General features: G+C 39.1%; 1 protein-coding gene across 1 annotated transcript in view; it reads right to left on the bottom strand.

The window, feature by feature from the left end:
- Window positions 1-22,308, bottom strand: part of si:ch211-207d6.2 (sickle tail protein homolog) — a gene marked incomplete at its 3' end in the record, with an annotated part of 80,432 nt that extends 58,124 nt beyond the window's left edge. Inside the window, exon 1 of the mRNA XM_062429119.1 lies at window positions 22,002-22,308. Coding sequence (XP_062285103.1) covers window positions 22,002-22,305 — 304 coding nt within the window. The remainder of the gene's footprint in view (window positions 1-22,001) is intronic.
- Window positions 22,309-24,350: the final 2,042 nt, after the last annotated feature.

Genomic DNA, 24,350 nt, shown 5'->3' with positions numbered 1-24,350 from the left:
ATTTACTCATGGTTATTCAATTAAAACAAATATCTGTGTGTATTTTCATGTAGAGCCAGATGCAAATTGAAATGTTTTGAACTAGTTCATTAAGAATTGTTATCTTTGGCATATCAACTCTGTGTTTTTCTTCCCCTCAATGGTCCGGTGCAACACCCACATTAATGCTGATGCTACGTCGAGCGACCTGTCAAGTTCATGCTCTATCTTACCCTCATTCATGAACCAGACCCTGAGATACTAGAATTTCATCACTTGGGGCAGCAACTCTCCCCCTAACCCAGAAGGTGCAGTCCACCTTTTTACAGTAGAGCACCATGGCCTCAGATTTGGAGGTGATGAATCTCATCCTGGCCGCTTCACATTCAGCTTCAAACCATCCCACTGCATATTAGGGATCACAGTGTATTGATGCCAACAGAACCACATCATCTGCAAAAAGCAGAGAAGCAATCCTGAGGTTCTCAACCTGGACACTCTCCTCCCCCTTGAGATTCTGTTCATGAAAATCACAAACAGAATCGGTATCAAGGGACAACCCTGTCAGAGCCCAACACACACTGAGAATGAGTCTGTCTTACAGCGGAGAACGCAAACACAGCTCTCACTGCGGCTACATAAGGACCGAATGGCTTGCAGCGACAGGCCCATTACCCCATATTCCAGCAGGGAGGGGAACGGTTGTAAACCTTCTCCAAGTCCACAAAGTACATGTAGACTAGATGTGCAAACTACCATGACCCCTCAAGTATCTCTGCAAGGATGAAGAGCTGGTCACTGTTCTACAGTCAGGACAGAATCTGCATTGTTCCTAATGAATTTGAGATTCAGCAATCAGACAAAGCCTCCTTTCAAGCACCCTGTGTCTCAGGGAAAAATCTCATCCACACCTAGCACCTTGCCACTGATGAGCTTTATGACTACCTCAGAGATCTGTGCCAGGGATATGAGTGAGGCTTCCCCCAAGTTGCCCAACTCTGCGTCCTCGATGGATGTTGTGTTGGTTGGGTTACAGAAACCCTCAAAGTGTTCCTTCCACTGCTAGTCAGGGTCAGCTGTTCTCCACCCCTGCTGAAAAGAGCCTGGGTTAAGCCCCGCTCCCCTTCCTGAGTTGCCTGACAGTCAGAACTTGTACGAGGCCAAACAAATGTCTTCAAACACTTAGTTGTTATTGTGATAACTACCCCTTTAGCGGTATTCCGGGCATGTCCAACTGGTATGATACCGTGGGGCAGGCCCTGAACACGCTGCAGGGATGATATGTGCACAGAAGCAGCCTGGAGAAGGCAAGGAGAATGGCTGAAGCTGGAGCAGGAAATCTGTGCAAGCAACAATATATCTAAGTACAAGCAAACAGTTTGAGCAGATGCAGAGCAAATCTGTGGTCAAGCAGCTGCTATTTGAGTGTGAGGGCAGCATTGTTAGGGAAAGAACTACAAATTTAAACATGAAACTCATGCTCTCAAATTGAAAAACCGCACTGTTGAATGAAGATAAGGGGGAAAAAAACATGAAATTGACCAATAAGCCTGAGGACCAACAACAAACCCCATGACAGACACACTATGGCTACACAGCCACATGCAAAGGTGAGACAGACTTCTTTAGTTCCTTGCTCTGCCTTCCATTTCATGAATGGGGTCCCTGGGGATCCTGTAAAATAACCGGACTGTAAGATGCAACTAAGTTCTTCTCAAAACATTATTCGTTAACTCATGTCATCTGAAGAAAAATAGATTATTTTTTAAATTTTAGGACGGTAACAGGTACATTTGAATAAAGTGTAAAATGAAAATATTTTAAAAAGCACTATAAAATAGAAACACAAAACAATGATATGAAGTCATTAGGAACAATTTGATTGTCATGGAAAGATTGGAATGATGGAATAAAAGTCATGTGAGATATGACAGGTATCTCTGGGCTCGTCAGGTACCCCAGTCAGTAGGATTAAGGTTACGCAAGATTAGCTAGTGTGTACTTGGATCCTTAGTGCACCTAGTTCACCCTCCCTCAGTCACACACAGCACTTACACTACACACTTCTATGTCCCATCAACTACATAAATGGCTGATGGCACTATGTGGTTGGACAAAATAATTAGCACAGTGTAAATGCCACTGGATCAGTCCTAACTACAGCTCAGTGCTCTGTCTGCTGTGACTGATGCCGTCCACACAGCTGTGTGGCATTTTACATTGTGAGAGCTGCAGGCTCTGACATGCATACGTATACACACATACACTGTAAAAAGTGACACACTGAATTCACACATGAGGTCACACATACTGTAGGTGAAGAAATGTTTCATAAGTGACCTTCCATCCAAGCCTCACTGACTATGATTTCACTTGTGAACAAAAAATACAGACAACTACTGCTACATAGAAATAAGCCAGGTAGTGGAATGGGGAAAGTGGAGCTATGCGGCTTGACTGTTTCATGTTGGTTTACAGTGTGTACATTGTTGGTTGTTTAGAGGTTGGATTATTTGGTGAGCTTCTCTTTTCTCTTTTGCTAATCTCTTTTCAGCTGCAGCTGTGAAGCTGTGGACTAGAAATACCACTATCAGTCTGTTCCATGGGCAAAAACTATTTACCGGAGGCTCCATGTGCAAAGTATATACAGTGGGAGAAAATGTAGGTTTACAATCTTATGCTTTTGAATGTGTTCAACTAGTATTAGTGAATGATTTGATATGATAACATATCTTTTCTGTGATATGGCTGGCTAAAAAGCTTTTAGGGTAGTTCCATAAAACACTTTTTGCCACAGATTAAAGGAGCATTTTTTTCAGGATTGGAGACTTGTAGGATTTATAACATGAAGCCTATGTTAAACTATCAAGTTGTAGTATACAAACGGTTAATAAATGGTTTCTAACACATTATAATGTAGAGTAGATGTAAGTGTTTATTAATGTATTTGGCAACCACTCATCCTGTAAGTGCTGTATGAGACAATAAATGACATTAAAGTCAAACACAGGTGTAAAACATGCTGTCATGAGAGAAGCTGTAAATGTGGACAAATACTGTACGTTCATAAGAACTTTACATGTCCATATTTGCTTATAAACACATTGTAGTGTGTTGTAAACTCTGTTTAGTTGCATGTACTGATTAGAGTTACAATGATTCTCTGATTAATTGATTGGTTGAACGGCTGGAAATACATCGTCAACCATTTAAACCTTTTCATTCCTTTTTATAAGAAAAGAAGTTTAGCCCCAGTATATTTGGAGCTTGACTGATACTAGGAACAAAAAGTCAATATATCTCCACCTCTCAATTTTTAAAATCTTTTGTAATCTGTCTCTAAGAAGCTCCCTCATTTAATGAAGCAGCAATATGAAATCACTGGAGGAGTCTTTAACCTTTGTGTCGTCCTCCCAGGTCAAATTGACCCCGTTTGTTTTGACTGTTCCTTACTTCCTTCTCTCTTTCTTTACTTCCTCTCTCTATCCTCCCTTCCTTCTTTCCTTCCTCCACCCACTTTCTTCCTTCCTTTTGGCCTTCCTCCTTTCCTTCTTTCCTCTTTCCTTCCTTCCTTCCTTCCTTCCTTCCTTCCTTCCTTCCTTCCTTCCTCTTTTCCTTTCTCCCTCCCTCCTACCTTCCTTCCTTCTTTCCTTCCTTCCATCCTTTCTTCCTTCTTTCCTTCCTTCCTCTCCTTCTTCCTCCCTTCCTCCCTCCTTTCCTTCCTTCGTCCTCCCTTCCTCCCTTCCTCCCTCCTTTCCTTCCTTCGTCCTTCCTTCGTCCTTCCTTCCTTCCTTCCTTCCTTCCTTCCATCCTCCTTTCCTTCTTTCTTCCTCCCTTCCTCCCTCCTTTCCTTCCTTCTTCCTTCCTTCCTTCCTTCTTTCCTTCTTTCTTCCTTCCTTCCTCTCTCCTTTCCTTTCCTTCTTCCTCCTTTCCTTCCTTCGTCCTCCCTTCCTTCCTCCCTCCCTCCCTCCTTTCCTTCCTTCGTCCTCCCTCCCTTCCTTCCTTCCTCCTTTCCTTCCTTTTTCCTCCCTTCCTTCCTTGACTCGAGGACAACAGGAGGGTTAAAGCATAGGGCCTGTTACGATCACAATACGGGGAGCGTTCTTTGCATTCTTGTGTTACATTTACAGCTAAAACCATCCAATTAGGATACGTCTTTAACATAATGCGAAAAGGTTCCATTACAAAGAGTTTCTCACTATTTCAGGAGTATCATATTTGAAGGATTTCTTTCAGCGTACAGATATGCATGAGCTCCTGTCTCACGCTAACACACACACAGCTTTGTGCCTGACATTTAGAGCTGTCCTGGAGCTCTGCTGTCTGTAATGAGGACACTTTGTGACAGGTTGGTTGGAAAATTACTTTTTAACATAACTGGAAGGTTTTATTTCATGGAGCATGGTGGCGTGATGGAAAGTTAAGCCATCACATCTATATGACCATCATAACAATCAGACCGGCTATCATCAGTTACAATAATATTAGACATGTTCAATAACAAGATTACCCACGCATAACCTTTAAGGGATTACTGTTACTTCTATTAGAATCACACTTACATTTTTAATGTTGCTCTTTTTCAATATCAGAACAATGAATATCTGCAGGGTCACATCTCAACACACACACACACACACACACACACACACACACACACACACACACACACACACACACACACACACACACACACACACACACACACACACACACACTCAGTCCTATACAGAACAGTATTTGGAACACAGATATGTGTGTAAATGTGTGTGACAGGAGAAGAAACAGGTTGAGAATTACTATAGACGGGTCACAATGGTTCATGTATGAAGACCAGCTGGCCATGCCTATGTTTTACTCAACCGAATTTTGTGTGTGTACATGTTTGTTGAGCTTGGGTCATCATAATTTGATATATGATTCATTATTTGTTCTCACACATACACAGTGGAAAAGAGTGGTGCAACGAGGAGTGTATACAGCCTGCAGAGCTTCCTGACAAGCTGCACAAGGCTTTCAATAAGCTCCACCAAGTAGATGCTTTTATTTTGGGGTTAGGTTAAAGAGCATTGAAAGTGGTATGAGGACCACAGGTTGTGGTTGAGGGCAGTATGGACAGAGCTTCGGGTACTGTAACAAGAGGAAACAGCACATTCAGAAAACACAAGCAAACACTGTAATAATCCTGCAGCACACAGTCACAGCTGAGTTAGGATGCTGTTTCTCTGACATGAAGCTGAACATGACCTGATGTCCTTTGTCTCTGAATCAAAGCATAGGTTCATACAATTATGAACCCCTTCATTAGCTGTACATCAACACCAAAGTCATAAAAATCTAAATACAATTAAATATAATTTAAAAAAAGAAAAAAGCAGCCCTCACATTTAGTCATACTGTAAGGTAATAGCCATGGATTATCATTGCTTTCAGATTTGCTCATTTATAGGTAGGCTAGGAGGCTTTATTTTATTTTATTTTTTCACTACAAACTGTTAAGATCAAATTTGTGGGGGCAAACAGACATTTACTTGGATGGTGCAGTGGTACCTGCCTAGCCATTGAACACAATTATGTGAAATATTTGCAGGCGGGAAGCCAGTGAGGGATCATACCCAAAGACATGATTCGCACCTTGTGATGACATTGATTTTGGTTTAGTATGTAAGTATGGACACATAATAAAGTTGGAAGTGTTTGATGCTAACAGGGATTTATGCAGGATTTTTTTGTAAACGTCTGTAATTTATTTTTGGGTCCTGCACTAATACTTTATAAGCATCATCCAGTAACTGTTTGTGCTTAAGTTAACACAGACACTTTTTTTTTCATTTTACAGATGTTGGGATTCATTCTTTTTTAACACAGCTGTTTTCTGTGTTAAACATTCCCAAAGCCTCCCAAAATCTGTGACACGCAGACCACAACATAAACGTAATCTATTAAGTGCATCCCAACGTAACACAGTAACTGAGACTTAAACCCTTCATTTAAAGCCTCTGAAAATTTGGCTTGAAATAGTAAAAATGCATATATGATATCAAAGTTGAGCGTTTCATTAAACATCCACAAAAATCTGACTAATAGAAAACCTAGCTCAGAAAAACCTAACAACCTGTATGTTTGTATCTCTGTGTTATCAGGTTAGGTTTACATACATCAGATGCATATCAGAGATGTTTCCCTAAGCCTTTCAAAACTGCTCCACAGAGATGACATGGAGCCACAGACATCCATACTGAACATCCAAGACAAGCTGCTGAAGGGAGATGGAGGGAATGTGAGCAGTCCTACATAATAATCCTGAAAATGTTACTCCTCTTCCTCGTGTCATGTCTGAAGGGATAAAATCCCTCTTTAACTTCCCTTATAGCCTACATGTGCATGTTCATTTCATCACTGAAGTGGAGTGGATTAAACTGAAGCTTTACAGCTATGTTCAAAAATTTCCCATCAACCCCTGCTGGCACCACAAGGCGGGACTGTGTAATTTGAGGCTGTGACTATATGCAGGAGGAAGAAAGATTCCTGACAGCTTGTTGTGTTCGATGTCATGCTCTGTCACAGTGAAACATTGCATAGATGTGTTTCCACATAGAGGTTACTGTGACATACACATGCTTCATCTGTAAGCAGCCTCATCCTGCTCATCTACGTACATCATATGTAACACAGCATTCTCTGCTTATCTTTGTTAAGTGGCCTTTTTATCTATTAATCTCCCTGTACTAGGAACAGTATTGTTTATGCAATGTTTGCACGGCTTCAAATTGATGACTTGTAGCCTGAGTAGTGAAAAACATAATGAATCAGTGGAAAATCGAATCTTCTATCCAGAACAGAAACCCTGAAAATGTCACAAGAGGAAAATTTCAGGTTGACTACTAGCTGTTAAATTCGGCTCAGCTGTCATTTAAATCATTCTATTTAATTCAACTCTCACTGTAGTCCATGTGTGCATTTTTGTTTGGGTGTTTAATTGTGGATGTAATTCCTTGAAGAACTCAATGTAAGATAAAATGAAAACAAACAAAAACCTTCAGAATGTGAATGTTGAGTTGTAGTCCTATTAATGAGTTGAAGTTTTTGAGTATCTTAACAAAGACAATGAGTACATTTTGGGGCTCCATGAATATACTTCGAATGTTAAGATAAAAGATTTCAAGCTATACTAAATACAAATGAAGTAAAATCCTGGTGAAAAGCCGTCTACTACCTTCATACTAGTTCATAAGTATTCTACAGGAATGTGCACATGCTTGTATTTGATTGACCATCACTCTGTATTGTGATGATGTTACATTATGAAAAAGCTTGAGACAGGGTCCATTTATTTACCTGATGACTGTACTCTGACCCAACACAGTCATACCACTGAAACGAATGACGGGGTTATGTTTGTACGTCTGTCTGAATACAACCACTCCCACATCTTTTGTGACGGTGCTGGATTTCATTTCAAGTGATATCAGCAAGAGTCAATTCATTTTCTGACAACACTTTGTGTGATGAGCTAAATCTCCTCAGGCAAGTCTCAGTCTGGCTTGTTTATACCTGTTGAAAGCCCTCTATAGATGATTGTAACTAAACCATGTATCAGAGCCTTTTCTTAAACTAAGTTATGCAGTAGAGTTTTTCATGCAGAAACAGCAAGTTCTAACACACACAGGATACGCATTCTACTACATACACTTGTGGGCAGCGGTGACCTTTCAAATCAAATACATTCCCTCCGGCCCGTTTGATTCTCTCTGCATCATTTCATACACTCAGTGCAGACTTCTCATGACCACGATGTCACATTCAGTACTGTTCTGCAAAGGTCAAACAAAAGATCTTGTCTGCACGTTGATATGGCAAAGTTCTTTATAATGGAACTTGTGATGTCTATGTAATACTGTGGTTAAAGGGGCATAAGAATGATATATCTCTTCTATTCAGTCACTTTCTCCCTGATGTAACAGAAAACATAGAGTAGCATTTAATCTGCCTCCGTCGTTGTCTGTTCCACTTGTAACATGGTTATGATATCATCTATGCTTAGAATCTAACTGATCAATTACTTCTTGTGCTTAAGAATGTGCATTCACATTAAGATGCGAGTTAGAGTTAGTTGTGATCTTGGGTATTACTCTTAATATTAAAGGGAAACTATGTAACTTTGAGTTGTAGAATGAGATGTAAGTGGTAATTACAGGCTGGAACATTTGATTCTGTTGGTATTTGATTGGTATTCTAACAAGAGGAAACAGTAGTGAAAGGGAACAAAGACTTTGACACCAGACTGGGACAGAAAGGAAACATTTATTTATTTATTTAAATTATTGGAGTAGATAAGTACGACGGACCAGAAGAACATGGAAGGCATGATGGTGTATATGGTACAATACGTGCAAAAAAGTTGTGCACTACTTTTTGTATGATATCATACACGTTTAAATACATGCAGTAACACGAGTGATCAGTGCACCTGTGCAACCAAGTCTGACGGCAGTTCTTAAAATAGCACGAAATTTAATCTGTTGATTAAAATCCAGTAATCCAAGAATAATTTATATTACTTTAAAAATATAAACGCTATATTATTCAACATTTAACCAGGATATTTGACCCCTGTTGTGTCTTTATAAATCCCGGGAAGACCTAATATCAGACGAATGGAGGATGAGAATATGTTTTGCTTTTATAGGTCAGGGTGAGTACTTTAAAATCAGATCTAGTGTGTATGGGCAGCCAGCAGGGTGGAAGGAGGATAACTGGAGTGATGTGATCAAACTTTCTGGTTGTAATAAGGATTTTTTTCAAAAGTGTTCTGAACAAGTTGCAGTCTATTAACAGATAATAGTGATAGGCTGTTAAAAAAGGAATCACAAAAATAAATCTGGGAAGACATGAATGCATGGGTCAATCAGCTAGTGAGATGTATGAGCAGTTTCTGACTATATTACAGAGATGGTGACATGTTATCTTGACAGTAGACCTGCTGTGAGATTGAAGTGACAAAGATGGGTTATGATTTATATGATGAATGGATTTAGCTCTGAGAAATAACATAGCCATCAAGATACAGCTTTTAGATACATGTTTCTTTTTGGCTGGGCCAACAAAAAGCATTACAGTTTTATCTGTTTAAGACATACAGTTTTTAATTTCAGACAAGCAAGTATGAAGCTCAGAGACACTGAAGGTATAACTGCATTATCAGCATAGAAATTAAAATAAACCCCATAACTGGAAATAATATTATCTAGTGGTTACATGTACATGTATACAGAAAATAAGAGGACTGATGGAGCCTTGATGTACACTAGATGTTATTATAGCATAATACACAATGAGTTCTGTGGGACAAATACAAACAAAACAACGCCAAGGCTGAACTGAGCTGATGCTCATCTCATAACGGAGGCAGAATAGTAACAGGCCATGATCAACAGTATCAAATGCTGCCCTGAGAGCATATAGCTCTATAGTATAGCAGACTGGTCAGAGGGGACCTCCAGTGGAAATAGTGCATGGCAGTATAGCTAAAAATCTCAGCTGGATCCTAGCATGGGACAGGCTAACACATCTGTTCTCACCGTTAGAACGTTAGAAAAAGGTCACTTAATGTTTTAACTACCTTTATCTGGACTTTGTAATTTGGTGATCTGATAAACCAGGAAAAATAATATCTGGGGTCAGGGGTCAGGTTTTGTGCTCTATCCAGGAGAACAGTTAGTTTTTCATTTTTGTATGTTTGGAGATGGTGTTGGTTTTCTTTGCTTGGTGTGTATTTTTTTCCGTGTTGCTTTGTTAAAAAATAATCTGTTGCCAATGAAGTCATTAAAAACATATATTTTTTTAATAAGGAACTTTTATCAATTATAAATTCTCTCTTTCCTCTCTCTCTATCTCTATCTCTCTCTCTTTTTCTCATGCTCTTTCCTTTCTCTCTCTCCTCTCTCCTTTCCCTTGCAGTCTCTCACCTCTCTCTCTGCTTTCTCTCTCTATTTCTCCTTTCTCTCATGCTCTATCTCCTTCTTGTCCCTCTCTCTCCCTCTCCCTATTTCCTCCCTCGTTGACAAAGCAGATCTGATTGATCTAGTTCAGCAGAGGCCTGGAGGTAAATTTCAGCTCTTCACTACGCTGGGCAGCACTGTGTGAATATTTGACTCACAACATGGATAGCCAGTTAGCTAGCCAGTCAGTCAATTAGCCAAATGTTTGCATCTAGAGGTACAGGTAATAATACTGAGCCAGTTACTTAGCAGTGCAACATCTGCATATTGAACCAAACAAGGTGGTAGCATGCAGTATTGTAAACTGATGATTCACAGTGGATACCAAATGATCTCTCAGCTCCTTCACTAGTTTCTTCTTTAATGCATGGTCTGGCATTATTCCACATTATTCATATTCTCAACAAACAAAGGCAATGCGTTAGTCCATCTCACAATACTTTCTGATTGTGGCACTCAGCCAGAAGCCCATTGGTTCAGACTAAAGACATACATCTTTTTTTTTTTATTTCTTGAAACAGCTGCTCACTTTTTTAAAGAAACGTAAGGCAAATGGTGTATTTGTTGGGGACTATTTTCAGTAGTGGATTTATCCACATTTGGTGCTCTAGTGAGGTTTTTTTTGTATATGTGAGACTATGTCAAAATAAACTACAGTACTGTGTGTTTTCATGGTGATGAAGGAACTTTTGAATATGATCAGACATTCAGGCTATTCATGTGGAACTGAAACATTAGCATGCTAAAATATGATCCTGTTGCACCTTGCCTGGTGGTGGGAGTGTAGCTGTGCATCACGTGGATGGGTTGGAAGTCTGTATGCAGCACTCACGATGAACATTATGGGAATAGCTGAAACAAAGGGCCTTATTTAAGCCAACAATGGGGGTTTCTAGATGTACACATAGCAATCCAAGTGAGTCTAGCATTCAAATACACAAACACACATATAAAAACAAGTGAAGACTGAAATTCATGTCACCTTATTCTACCGCTTTGTCCAAAAGAATTATTATAGAACTATGAAAATGAAAGATTGTCTTTGCTTGAACATGTGTATATCTCATATTAATAGTGTTCATTGGTCAGCTGACATTTTGTGGCTGAATGCTTTTGTGTTCAGATGATCACACTGAGTGCCTTCAGAAAAGCACACTACGTTGTTTCTGCTTTTACATCTGTCTAACTGGAATGTGGATTAAGTCTGGCATGTTAGCTTGCTATTATGAAAATGTGTTTTCTGTGATAAGTTCATAATGCCATGACTGAGCCATGAAAGGACAATGGGACACAAATGAACTTGAAAGAAGAAAGTAGGACATGTCACTCTGGTGAATGTTGAAGCAACATAGTTAATGATGTTCTCCATGTGCATAAAAGTGCAAAGAGCATTAATGTTTGGAATTATATGTTGCGTGTGAAAAATATGTTTCTTATTTTTTGAAGCGCAATGGCAGACATTCCTCACACTAACTTCTATTATGTCCCTTTAACATTCATTCTATCAGCACACTTAATGATGCAATGATGGCAACATTTTCACTTATTTTAGGAAAATTAGTTAATTTGTATTAAAGATAATGAATATTATCTTTAATACAAATTACAGCTTTTAACCTTTTAACCAAAGCCTTTGTGGAAAGATTGTACTCAGGTTAAAAGCTGTAATTTTGTAATTAGTAGTATAGATAATATTCATTTACCAATATTCATATACACTATATATATATATATATATATATATATATATATTCATATACACTATATATATATATATATATATATATATATATTCATATACACTATATATATATATATATTCATATGCACTATATATATATATATATATATATATTCATATACACTATATATATATATATATATATATATTCATATACACTATATATATATATAGTGTGTATATATATATATATATATATATATATATACACAGAGAGAGAGAGAGAGGTTTAGGTTTATGGACAGGCAGACACACCAACCTTCTCTAACAGTTAACCATGTACTGCTAGTCCCTAAAACATGACATAAAAAGGTTGAATAATGATGTACACACTACTAGCAGATAGTGTGTGTAAGATCTGATATTTTGGCAACATTTTTATTTTTATGGGAACATTTTGCTTTTGCATTCAGTATAATTATGCAACATGCCAGATATGTTCATTAATATTACCTCATTACATTACTAGAAAACATCATTTGACAGGATTTACGTTTCTTACTAAATGTATTTGTTCTATATCTGTTGTAAATGAGTCATATTACAATAATAAAAACAGGCTTGGGGAGTCCTAACCACATTTTTTCATTAGGTTGTAGTTTTAACCTTATATGATTTAAAATCAAAGGACTTTTCTCCTTTGTTGGTCTGTACTCACAACAAACAGAAACAGCAACACTGTGAGCATGATCAGAAATAAGCACTGGAAACCGTGTCATGAGTCTTATCTGCAGAGACATGCAGCTCCACATGTAGCCCCAATGATCAGAAATATACTTTAGAGATGTTTGCAGAACAAGCAGCTGTTTCCCAGGGCTCTCAGTGCTCAGTGAGGCGCAGCACGGCTGATTTAGAATGGAATACAAAATAATGATAAAAGAATATTCTGCAGGGTTGGAAATAGGAGCGAGGGATGGACGGATGGAAAGACGTCTAAGATGAAAATGCACTGTTGCTGTCAGAATGAATCACTAACTCAGAGGAGCAGCAACAAAGTCATATTGTAACCTGGTTATTAAGGGAATAAGAACAGGAAGCTAGAGAGAGGAGAAAATATACATGACTCAACACAACACTGTGACATGAAAACACACACAGCAAGAATCACAACTAAGTTGGAGACATCTAGACACCAAGACATCAATCAAGCAAACGCTCCCTAAAATCTAAATATACCTGAATGTCTCCATCATGGAACAAATATTTTCACAATCTGAATAAAGATAGTAACATTTAATATTGAGGGGGTTGTTCAGATAAGCTATCAAGATGGAAAAATGCATGATTTGCCTGCAATTGTTGCATCTAAAAAAATAAAAAAATAAAAAGAATGTCCCTACATGCTTGCCATCCTCAGTAAAACAAAATGCTGACAAATTAAGTGACAACTTCCTGTCTAGGACAAAACATAAAGGCCAGGTACAAAGCTGAAGAGACTGGAATGAAGTACTGTGAATGAAAACAGTCTTTATGTTAGAGAAGAGAGAGAGCAGCAGAGTGCTGACTATGACACAATGTAAGTTAAACTTAAATTAAACAATACCTATAATATATATACTTTAGACTAAAATATGATCAGGAAACATTAACAATAGCTTTAATAGTTCCCCCTCTGTGTATGCGTATATAGCACAATATTAACTGAAACATCCACAGCTTAGAAAACTATATTGTGACCCAGGGCACAGGTCGTTGTCATGGAGATATTAGAAGCAGAGCAGGAGACATTTCTGTCAGGTTGTGTGTGTGTGTGTGTGTGTGTGTGTGTGTGTGTGTGTGTGTGTGTGTGTGTGTGTGTGTGTGTGTGTGTGTGTGTGTGTGTGTGTGTGTGTGTGAAAATGAGAAAGGAAGGTTCAGGTTGATGTGTGTGTGAGACTCTCTAAGTGTTACTGCTGGTGTTCACTGTGAAAATGCTGTTACTGCCTGGTGACTGTGACTGTGCTGCTCGGCTTGTGTGTGTGTGTGTGTGTGTGTGTGTGTGTGTCTTGACAAGAACACATAGCCTGGCAGGGACAGCTGGACAGAGACAGGACAGCCATGGGAATATATCATTTCTGCTTGTTAAACACACACACACACACACACACACACACACACACACACACACACACACACACACACACACACACACACACACACACACACACACACACACACACACACACACACACACACACACACACACACACACACACACAGTACTGTAGCCTGCAGTTGTTCTTGGAATCACTGACTGTAGATCAAACCTCTAAGTAAAGTGTTCAGTGTTGTATTCATTGATGTGATGTAAATACAGACACATTAAAAGACAAAACTAAATTCTGCTTTTAAGTGGACATTTTATTTTCTTTAACCCCAGTCACCATGATGAAATATGTGAGTATAAAAGCACAATAAAGAAGAAGTGTATCAAAGTGTATTTTACTGTGCCTTTACTTGATTCTTGTTTGAGTAGCTCTCAGTCTACAGAGAGCAGTGAACTGTTCCAGTGGGCTGAAAACTACCAGTGCTTTGAGTTAACAGTGGAAACCCCACTGTATGTGTGATGCTCTGAATATCCTGTTGATGATATGCAAGTCTGACTAACACCTGTGACAGCCAACTGGAAACAAACAAATATGTTCTGTAAAATGTGTCCAAATGATCAGTGTGACTGCAACACAGCAGCAGAGCAACTGGTGAGCAGGACTCATCTCAGCAGTGACTGATTTAGCTTTAGCTCTACCACTGTACACACATACCTGCCAACTCCTCTGTTTTTATGAGCATAAATGAAGGATATGCTTATGTTTGATCAAATCCATTACAAAACCCAGCGTAGTGAATATGGAGACCCATTTCTTTTGATGGTATACAGAGAGTAGTAGTAGTAGTAAAAGGTCAATCTTACAGCCAATAGGGGTGCCAGAATATTTAAAAAAGTGTCTATGTGTCATTCTGGAGTCAAACTGCATATTTGGTTGTGTAATTTGGAGGATTAGTTGTTTGACTAAAGACCCCCCTCAAATGAAAATCAAGTGTTCAGCCTTGTCACATGTCTATGTAGTGTTGTTCATATGCTGCAAGATATATAAGCAACAAAATAAGTAGTCCAGCCATGACTGAGCATTTCTGCTTTGGAACTGCAGTGTACTAATACAGTTCTCAAAAACACAGATTCAGTCAGGCATGATTTCCTATGTCACAAATCTAAGAGCTAATTATTTATAATTAAAGATAATGATATGCACAGTCTCCCTCCTCGAGATTTCCTCAACAGCTGATTGATCTGCATGGAAGAGTAACAACACGTTGAGTTGAAACGCCGAATCTGTCATATTACTGTTTAAGCCAAGTTTCAATCAGGAGAAAAACAGTTCCTCATTTTCCAGTGAATGCTCAGTCTCAGTCTGATCACATCCATTTTGTTATCCAGTGAGCGAGTGCTGACCAGAAAGAGCGATGTGATGGGTGGACTGTTAGCGTTAGCTTTTAGCTTGGCTAACAGTCCGACCTGCTTACCCATCTTCTGCTTCCGTGCACAGCGCTTCCTCTTGCCTCTGAGCTGTTTCAGTCCTTTCTGCTAATCCACTGCTGCAGGGCATTTTGTCCTCAGGAGCTGCAGTCTGCTGAGTGCTGCTCTAAGCTTTGGTGTACATGAGGTGGGCGAGTTGATGATAATGTTCAGATGTTCGGTTGGGCTGAAATTTGCTCCATAAAGCTGAAGAGAGCTGCAGAGTCACAGATAATTCTCTGTAGGTTCATCACTACGAGCCACATCCAACACACTACATACTGTCAGCTCATACATTGTTACTGTAAAAATATCTGTATAAATAAAACTGTTACCTGCTGCAAAGTTAGTAGGATTCATTATGTGGCAATCTGTTAAATAGTTGTTGAAATATTTCAGTCTGGACTACAGTAGTAGACTTATGGACAATGTTGCCAAGAGTAAGACTGCCTAAAAACATTAAAGTCATCAGCAAAACCTTGCTGGTTGGAAACCTCATGTGCAAGGTAGGCCTGGCTAAAAAGTGGCGGTCATGACGATCTGACCAGCTGAACAATTAAAATATCAAAAACCTGTAACAGTACTTCAATGCCAAAACTGACTTAAGAATTACCACTAACATTGGAGTCATTTATCAGAGTTATCACATTCCTCAGTTGAATCTATTTGGAGTGACTGGAGCATCTTTCCAAACATCAGGGAAAGAAACTGACCGCATCTCAAATGTTGGAATTTGACCACATGGCTCCATTTTCATAACAAAGATCCTGCTTAGCTGACTGTTCAGTTCAATTAAACACTTTTATGATGTTCATTTTGAAAAGATGTCAGAATGTTTCATGACAGTGTTTATTTTAAAATGATGTGGCTTTAGGGCTGTGTTGCTCCTTCTTTTTCTCTCCACTAAGCCCACTCATCTGTGCATGCCAAGTTTGTAAAATCACATGTTTATTGGCCATCACACGTTTTCCCTTTTCTCTCCCCCTCTCTCTCTCTCTCTCTCTGCTCTTCCCTCCAGCTTTTGAAGTGGCGAGCTTGGAGAGATTAGCTTCACTTTATAGTCAAAAGGGGGAATGTGATGATACGAGAGGGGATGTAACTAATCAGCAGCAAGCTGTAATCCTCAGGGACTAGACAGGACAATACTGCTGGACTCCAACTCCCCGCTCAGGAATGTATGACAGGACAGAAAAAGCTGCAACCACTGACCAGGGCAAATGTGACTGAATACTTTATACTCACTGCTCTGCCAGAGTGTACTTTTATTAGTCATGTTGTGATGACAAAAATCTGTTCACACAGTCACATTGGCTCGGTATACAGTTAAAAACCACCAGATGTGTTTCAATCATTTTGTTTCAACTTAGCCAAATATTTGATATCACATACTGTGTGGTGTGTCTCAGGATATCAGGCTTGGTCCTACACCAGGCCAGAGGGCATAGCCACAGGAAGTAAGGGTGCAGAGGGTGTCTGCAGGAATCTGCCCTGTGTGTCCCAAAACATGATGACAACACTGAAATGAATGTCCTGTGTGTGATGATAGTATTATCAATTGAATTTACTGAGTTGAGAAGCTGAGATCAGTATATGGAAATATATAGATATATAGAGGGACATTTAGGCAACAAAACAGAAAACTGTAAATATAAAGTTGACGGGACAGAAGACACTCTCCAGAGGAAACACACTTTTAGCTTACTGAAGGATGGAGCTCAGGATTCATTCTGAGAAGAGCAGCTATGTGTAACAGCTGTATGAGTTGGAAAAGAAATGCAAAGCATTAATTACTATCAGATCCGGACTGGTCCAATCGGCATGTCAGACACCACTTAAAGCTACCTTTACCTTTGTTACATTTTTACACATTGTTTTGTTTAGGTTAAAATGCTATTATTAAGGTAATGGAACTCTTAAATGTAAAGAGAGATCCACCAGGTATAGAAACTAATCATTATTCCATTCTCATAATATTCTGTGAAAACTCTGGCCAATCATATCATTCGGTCCGAATGATATGATTGGCCGAGCGACCTGCCTGTTTTCCCCTTCCGCATTACGTAATCGTGCGCACCCCCACCCGGAAGAGAGTCTGTTGTGGATCCACGGCATTATAATACATCCATGATCCACGGAGATAGCCGTAAACAGCCAGTAGTGACTGACAATGACTGACAAAAGCGGGCCACGGCTTCCACCTCCACCCGCTCCCATGGGGAAAAAGAAAACTATATATATATATATATTTATTTATATAGTGGGCGTTCTCGGAGGGGAAGGGAGTGCGGGGTGGGACATAGGAGGGAGGAGGGGTTGTTGCTGTTCAAGTTTTTTCAAACTTGGTTTTAGGTCAAAGCTAGGGGTGGTAATATAATGAATGTACTTGACGTATCACGGCTTGTTCTACATGCCATGTAGAAAATGACCAAATGGTTATGCTTTGATTAATTTCATTATAAAACTATTTCACACTTTTATAACTACTTTATTTAACTTTAACTCTATTAATACTTTATTTAACTCTATTATAACAGTATTTTATTATAGCAGTACTGTAGTTTATTTAGTAGTTTAGTATTTTAGTAGTTTACAGTAGTTTAAATGAGATTGTGAAATATTGATATATATATATATATATATATATAGTGTATCGTGATATGGCCTAAAGTTATTGCAATAATATCAGCCATTTTGTATAGGGCCGGCCAGGCTTGTCCTGGACCAGCTCCTAGTTTATGCTGCTATAGGCTTAGACTGCCGGGGGACTCCCACTCCCATGATGCACTGAGCTCCTCTCTCCTCCTCTCTCTCTCTATCCATCCATCTATATCCATTAACATTCATGTACTATTAATGCATTCAGTAACCTACACTTCTTCCCCAGAGTTGTCTGTGCTTTCTCGTCTCACAGGTAATCTGGGCCTGTAGACGTCTGGATGACAGATTCCAGTCCCGGACCTTCTAGCTTCAGTGTTGATTTTCAATGTGCTTCTCTCTCTCTCCTATTCTTCCTCTCTCTCCTCTCTACCCCAACCGGTCGAGGCAGATGTTCTCCCACTTTGAGCCTGGTTCTGCCTGAGGTTTCTTCCTGTTAAAAGGGAGTTTTTTCTTGCCATTGTCACTAACTGCTGCTCATGTGGGAATGTTGGGTCTCTTTAAAATTAAAACCTGAAGAGTTCGGTTTAGAACCTGCTCTATGTGTAAAGTGCCTTGAGATGACTTTGTTGTGATTTAGTGCTATACAAATAAAGATTGATTGATTGATTTATTTACACGACACTGTGGTGACGTTCTAAGTGCTTTACAGATCTTCTAACCATGTAAGTTTTTCAAGTGCTAATAACGCGAATCATACATCATACAAACTTGTTTTAAGGTCTCAAGTCTCACAGAGTGAATAGAAATAAGTGTCATGTCCTCCTAAATGTCAAAAACTAATTTGGAACACACAAACTGAGGAACATCACTGTATCTTTTGGATGCCAAAAGTTGGAATTAAAGTATGACGTTTCAGATCTGTGACACTTTCTGGGCCACTTAATCTCTCTCCATCTTGCTGACAAACACTGGCCTGCACTGGATGAAAATAATGAGGTCTCTTTCCCAGAACAAAGGAGTAAGCTGACTGGAGCAGATATACTTTTTGACTTGACAAGAGAACTTTTTTAGTCTTCATCACTGAAATGCGCTGTGATGCCAATTGGTTGCAGCTCATAGCACTGATCTCCATCCTCAGGCAGCTGAAATGTCAGTGGGTAGGGGGTTGGTGTAGTAGGGGTAATGTGAAACTGCAGCGTTTTTATGTCACTGGAAATTAATCATCTACAACCTTATCGATATTTTTTATTTGGAAGAGAAAACTAAAGTAAATGCACTAGAAATAGCTGTTTTTCTCCATATACACATTAAACTGGGTGCAGGCATAACTTTGGTAAGTGAAGTGAACCAGGAGGCAGCTCAGAAAATCTAATAGACCTTTATAACAGACAGTTTAGAATGATGACTTTAATGTCTTACTCTTGGCAACATTGTCCATAAGTCTATTACTGTAGTCCAGACTGAAATATTTCAACAACTTTAACAAATTGCCACATAATGAATCCTACTGACTTTGCCGCAGGTCAAAGCTTAGTTATATATATATAATATCAGAGTTAAACTACAAGTTTGGTGCCAAACTCTGTGATTATCTGCCTGCTCCTGTTCCTTGTCTTGCTTAGGTGTAGACACAGCTAATGCAATAATGCATCAGCAGATCTCAGCAATGAATTTGGTGGCTTGCCTGGCTCACAGGGACACAAAATAGAACTGATTTGATTAGTTGCTCTTGTTCTTTTGCTCCTATGACGAGTCAAAAACAGCTTATTTGAATAATTATCATAACTACAAAAATTCACGATTCAGAATATTTGAAGTATTTTGTTCACACATTACAGTTACAATTTACTTGTGAATGTGAATCATCATGCAAGGAAATGATTAGGATCCACCTGCTGCTGAAATAAACACTGATAGAAATATATGGCGCTGTTGGATAGGACATTTTTTAGAATTTCAGAATTTGGCAATAAACAAAAATGTCAGTATCATCCATCCCCATTTTATGTTTTAAAATCTTAAAGTTTGATCTTGATCTTCGTGATATATATTTTTAAGCACTCCCAGCCATACTTGTACTTATCAGCTGTGCTCAGATCAGATTTAATGAATGCCTTCTTACACTTTTATTATGTCGTGATCACTGTATTTACATACATCACCTTATTTGAGGTCACTGTCACCTAATATATTCACTTACTCATTATTGGCTTTGACCCTCAGGACATGTCATGTATTCATTCAAGCATGAGTTAAATCACTCAGTTGTATATGTATGAATGCATTAACATATGACTTAGTCATGTTGCCTTATTATAAAGTGTATATTTATAGTCTGTTTGTAGACACACTCACTCGCTCTCTTTCACACACCCACACACACACACACACACACACTTTAGGCTCTTTGACTCATGGAAGCACGTGTCTGAAAGAAGCTACATTAGCTGACTGCATCAAGGAGAGCAGGATTATTCCCCCTGAACAACAGTGAGGTAAATCCTACTGTATCTAACCGTTTCCTTTCCTTTCACCACAGAACATGTGACCATGATCATATAAACTATATTGTTCGTGCCTTTACTTTACCAAATTCTTTACACTGAGCTATTACTGATGAACAGAAATTGGTGATATTTGATTTGATATAGTTAAATATCAGTCATTTTTGTGTTTGGAAGGCATCACACATGTTTCCTAGATTCCTGGATTTGACCAATTTCCATATCCAAGAATTTACACAATCTGATAATATATACATTTTAATTAGGATATTATTTTTAATTAATTGTATTAGCTTGTTGATAAGTCATTCAGTCTCTATATGCATGTATTGTATGTATAATATGATAATGCTTCTGGAAAAAAACATTTAATCAGAGTACAATAAAGAGTGTGCTGAAGTGCAGAAGTGACACACTGACACTATGATGGTTCACAGTTCATGCATGAACTCTGCATGACAGCAGCTAATCCAGTCTTGATGCAAGACTTTAAGCAGCAAGGACACACATGAACTCCCTTTCTCCTGTTCTAACTGCAATTTGGAACAAGCAATTATTAACATGGTAAAATACATTATAGGTGGATATCACATCATATCTGTGTTCCTAATGTGTGTATTTGTATGTTAAATGTGGCATGCTTGAAATAAAGACTGTGGGTCTAACAAAATAAACCAAAACCAAGCATTACATCACACAGTACGAGTACATGTCTGAAGGGTTCAAGTCATAATTCAGACCCTAATAATGAGCAGCAGAGTTAATGTCAACTTCCTGAATGTAATTACAAGTCAGATTTCTCACAGGACTACATTCTATGTGTCAATAGATGTGTGCAAAATGACTGCAAAGCCCACCATCACTGACATCTAAATAAAATCACATATTGACACTAATACAGTCCATTCAGCTGATTGTAGCGGAGCCTCACACTATTCATGTGAATCTGATTTAACTTGTTAACAAACCTCTACAAATATGTACAAACATCATAAAAAATATATAATTGAGACCATTTATCTTGTGTGATTATGGAGCTGGTGATGAGCGCAACATTCACACGTTTGAATAACTGGAGGCTTTTCTGATTCTGCTGACACTGCATGAATACAGCATTAATAGTTCAAATCATGATTCAAATTTGAACAAATATTCAAATCCACACACCAGCAGCTTGTCATGAACATGTAAGATGTTGCTGTTTCATGGAGCTGATGACGGCATTCTGCTGTATACAGCTAATCACTTTTTTACTGATGCAATTTCATGTGCATTTGTACAATTTTTCTAGCGGTTAATGCGATGAATAATATCCACACTGAGCTGAGACACTTTGAGTTAAGAAATGTGTCACACTGTAGCATCCTTCTGCTGGCTGAAAACAGCATTTGACCTTCAGTGTTTTGTTCATGTCCAAACCTTCCTGATACAACTACAGTAAGATACTCACTGACACTAGAACATTCTGATCTCAGTACAACATTCCTCTTCTGTGGAACTGGGAGTGATTTAGATACTGTAACAAACTCTTTCTATGGGAGCGAGACAACTCTGACAACTCATCGTTATAGACAGAGATGCTGTAAAGCTAAGGGAGAACCAGACATGTCTTTCCCTATGGTCTTCTTGCTGTATAATATGTTACATTATGTCACGTCATGTTACACTACTTTGTAGAATCTTACCTTCCGGTTTACCTTTGCTGGAGTTGTTCCCTGTACGCCCAGTGGCTTTGTCCTCCAGGGCTACAGGGTGGCTTTTCCCATTTGGTCCTTGTCCTAACCCAGCAGAGGAAGCCTGGCTCTGGCTCTGGCTCTGGCTCTGGGCTGGTATAGGTCTCTGGATCAGGTTTCCCTCACTGCCCGCCCTCATCAGCCTCTCTCCGATGCGCAGCATGCATGAACGGTTACCCTGCGGCTCCTTCCTCAAGCTAGGGCTCTTGGACCCTGCTGATCCAGGTCGACCAAGACGGGGTGAGGATTTGGACATCTTCCCCGCTGGAGTGAGCAGAGCACTGGTTAGATACTCCAGGGTTAGACTGCGTCCCTCCTTTCCCAATCCCTCTGTATAGGACTGAGTTCTTTTCCTTTTATGTTTAATTTCTTCTTTCTCTGCTTCTCTGCGTGTCTCTTTCCCACCCGTCTTTCTTGTCTCCTCCTCTTATGTCACTTCCTTGCTCCTCTCATGCACAGGTGAAGGAAGTTAAAGATGAACTTATACTGAGTCTGTCAGGTTCCCTCATTCAACTGTTTTCTTTCTCTTTGGAACATAAAGAGTTTATGTCATTAGGTTTGTCCTCTCCTTCTGTGTCCTTCCTTCTCTGTGTGTGGATGTTCCTCAGGCTGTCTCGTCTCCTGGTCCTCTACCTTCTTCTGTTAATCTACCCTCATGTTACAGGATGCTGTCTTCTTTTCCTTCTTCGTTGTTCTTCTTCGTGTCCTTCCAGACCCTGCTGTCTCTGACACTGGACCGTCTCGGTGTTTAAGCCAGTATGCAAAACTAGAGTTTGAAGCAAGTTCACAGTATCAGTCTTCTTTCCTCTCTTCTCTCGCTGTCCTCTGTGTCAGAGTGTGTTCTCTCTGTGAGCCCGAAACTCCTCTGGGAGCGCTCTCTGTCTCCCTTCTCTCTCTCTTCTCTCTCTCTCTCTCTCTCTCTCTCTCTCTCTCTCTCTCTCTCTCTCTCTCTCTCTCTCTCTCTCTCTCTCTCTCTCTCTCTCTCTCTCTCTCTCTCTCTCTCTCTCTCTCTCTCTCCTCTCTCTCTCTCTCTCTCTCTCTCTCTCTCTCTCTCTCTCTCTCTCTCTCTCTCTCTCTCTCTCTCTCTCTCTCTCTCTCTCTCTCTCTCTTTCAGTTTTATCTTTTCCCTTTTAATCCCTCCCTGCCACCTCTCTCCTTGCCTGGCGGTGTTGCTATTCACGTGTTGGATCTGCTGTTGTCAGTTTACACCGTGCTAAATCCATCTTGATGTCTCAATATTCACACCAGCCTACACTACAAACTGTCAACTCTGCTGCTTTTAGCCTGACACTTTTTCTACTTCATTTCAGTCCTCTGTTTATTCTTCTCACAGTGCAATAACTTATTTAATATTCTAGTTTCCAGTAAACAAACTTGGTGTTATTCCTTCTTCAGTTCGGAACTCTATGACCCAAGTTCACAAAATGTGCAGTTTAATTTTTGTATTGACATCTATAATTACAGTGTTCTACTTGTTTACATGTGGATTGTCCTGATTCTTCTATTGTCTGAACAAGCTACAGTATGTATCTGGTGGAATGATCCCTGTTGATCACATGACGAGCTTGGAGCACCCACAGTAGGAACAGCCATGCAGAATATTCTAGTGATGTTATATTTGATTGAAATGTCTATCCAAATACATGGAGCCATGGCTGCTGCATTTGCATGTACAGGCTTATATCATTTCCATGATCATAAAAAGACTGTGAAACCTGAACCTGGGTTGAAGTGGTTGAAGTGACAGTTTACAGAGGTGAAGTATTGATGATCTGGTGGAACTTTTTCTTTCAAAAATGGAATCATCTCTTGTTTGGGGACATTTTGAACTGATATGAGTAAACTGAAACATGAATATGATCCCACTGAAATTCAGGGTTGTGAAGGTTACTTTGGAAATGTAACAGGTTACAGATTACTAGTTACTCTATTTAAAATGTAATACGTAATGTAACTATTTCAATGACTTCATCAAAGTAATGTAACTTATTACATTTGATGACTTTTTGATGACTTTTCTAATGTTCTAACCAATGTTCTAATCCAGCTGTTAGGGTAAATGTTCCCATTAAACACCAAAATCTAAGTTCAGCTGTTTTCATGGATACTGACATGATTTATAAGAGAGATCATTTCTTATAAAGAAGATTTATCTTTCATTTGAAAATGTATTCATTAGTTCATGTAGATTTTGGAATATAAAATAAAGTTATTTGATGAAAAAAGTCAAAAGTCTGGCATGAGATTAATTGGTAGTGTGACACCATTTAAGTTCATGTGTGCTACAAATAATCCCACGTC

Source organism: Scomber scombrus, chromosome 11, assembly GCF_963691925.1.
Source record: "Scomber scombrus chromosome 11, fScoSco1.1, whole genome shotgun sequence".
Lineage (NCBI taxonomy): Eukaryota > Metazoa > Chordata > Actinopteri > Scombriformes > Scombridae > Scomber > Scomber scombrus.
Note: the sequence above shows the minus strand (reverse complement) of the source record. Positions and strands in the feature narration are given on the sequence as shown.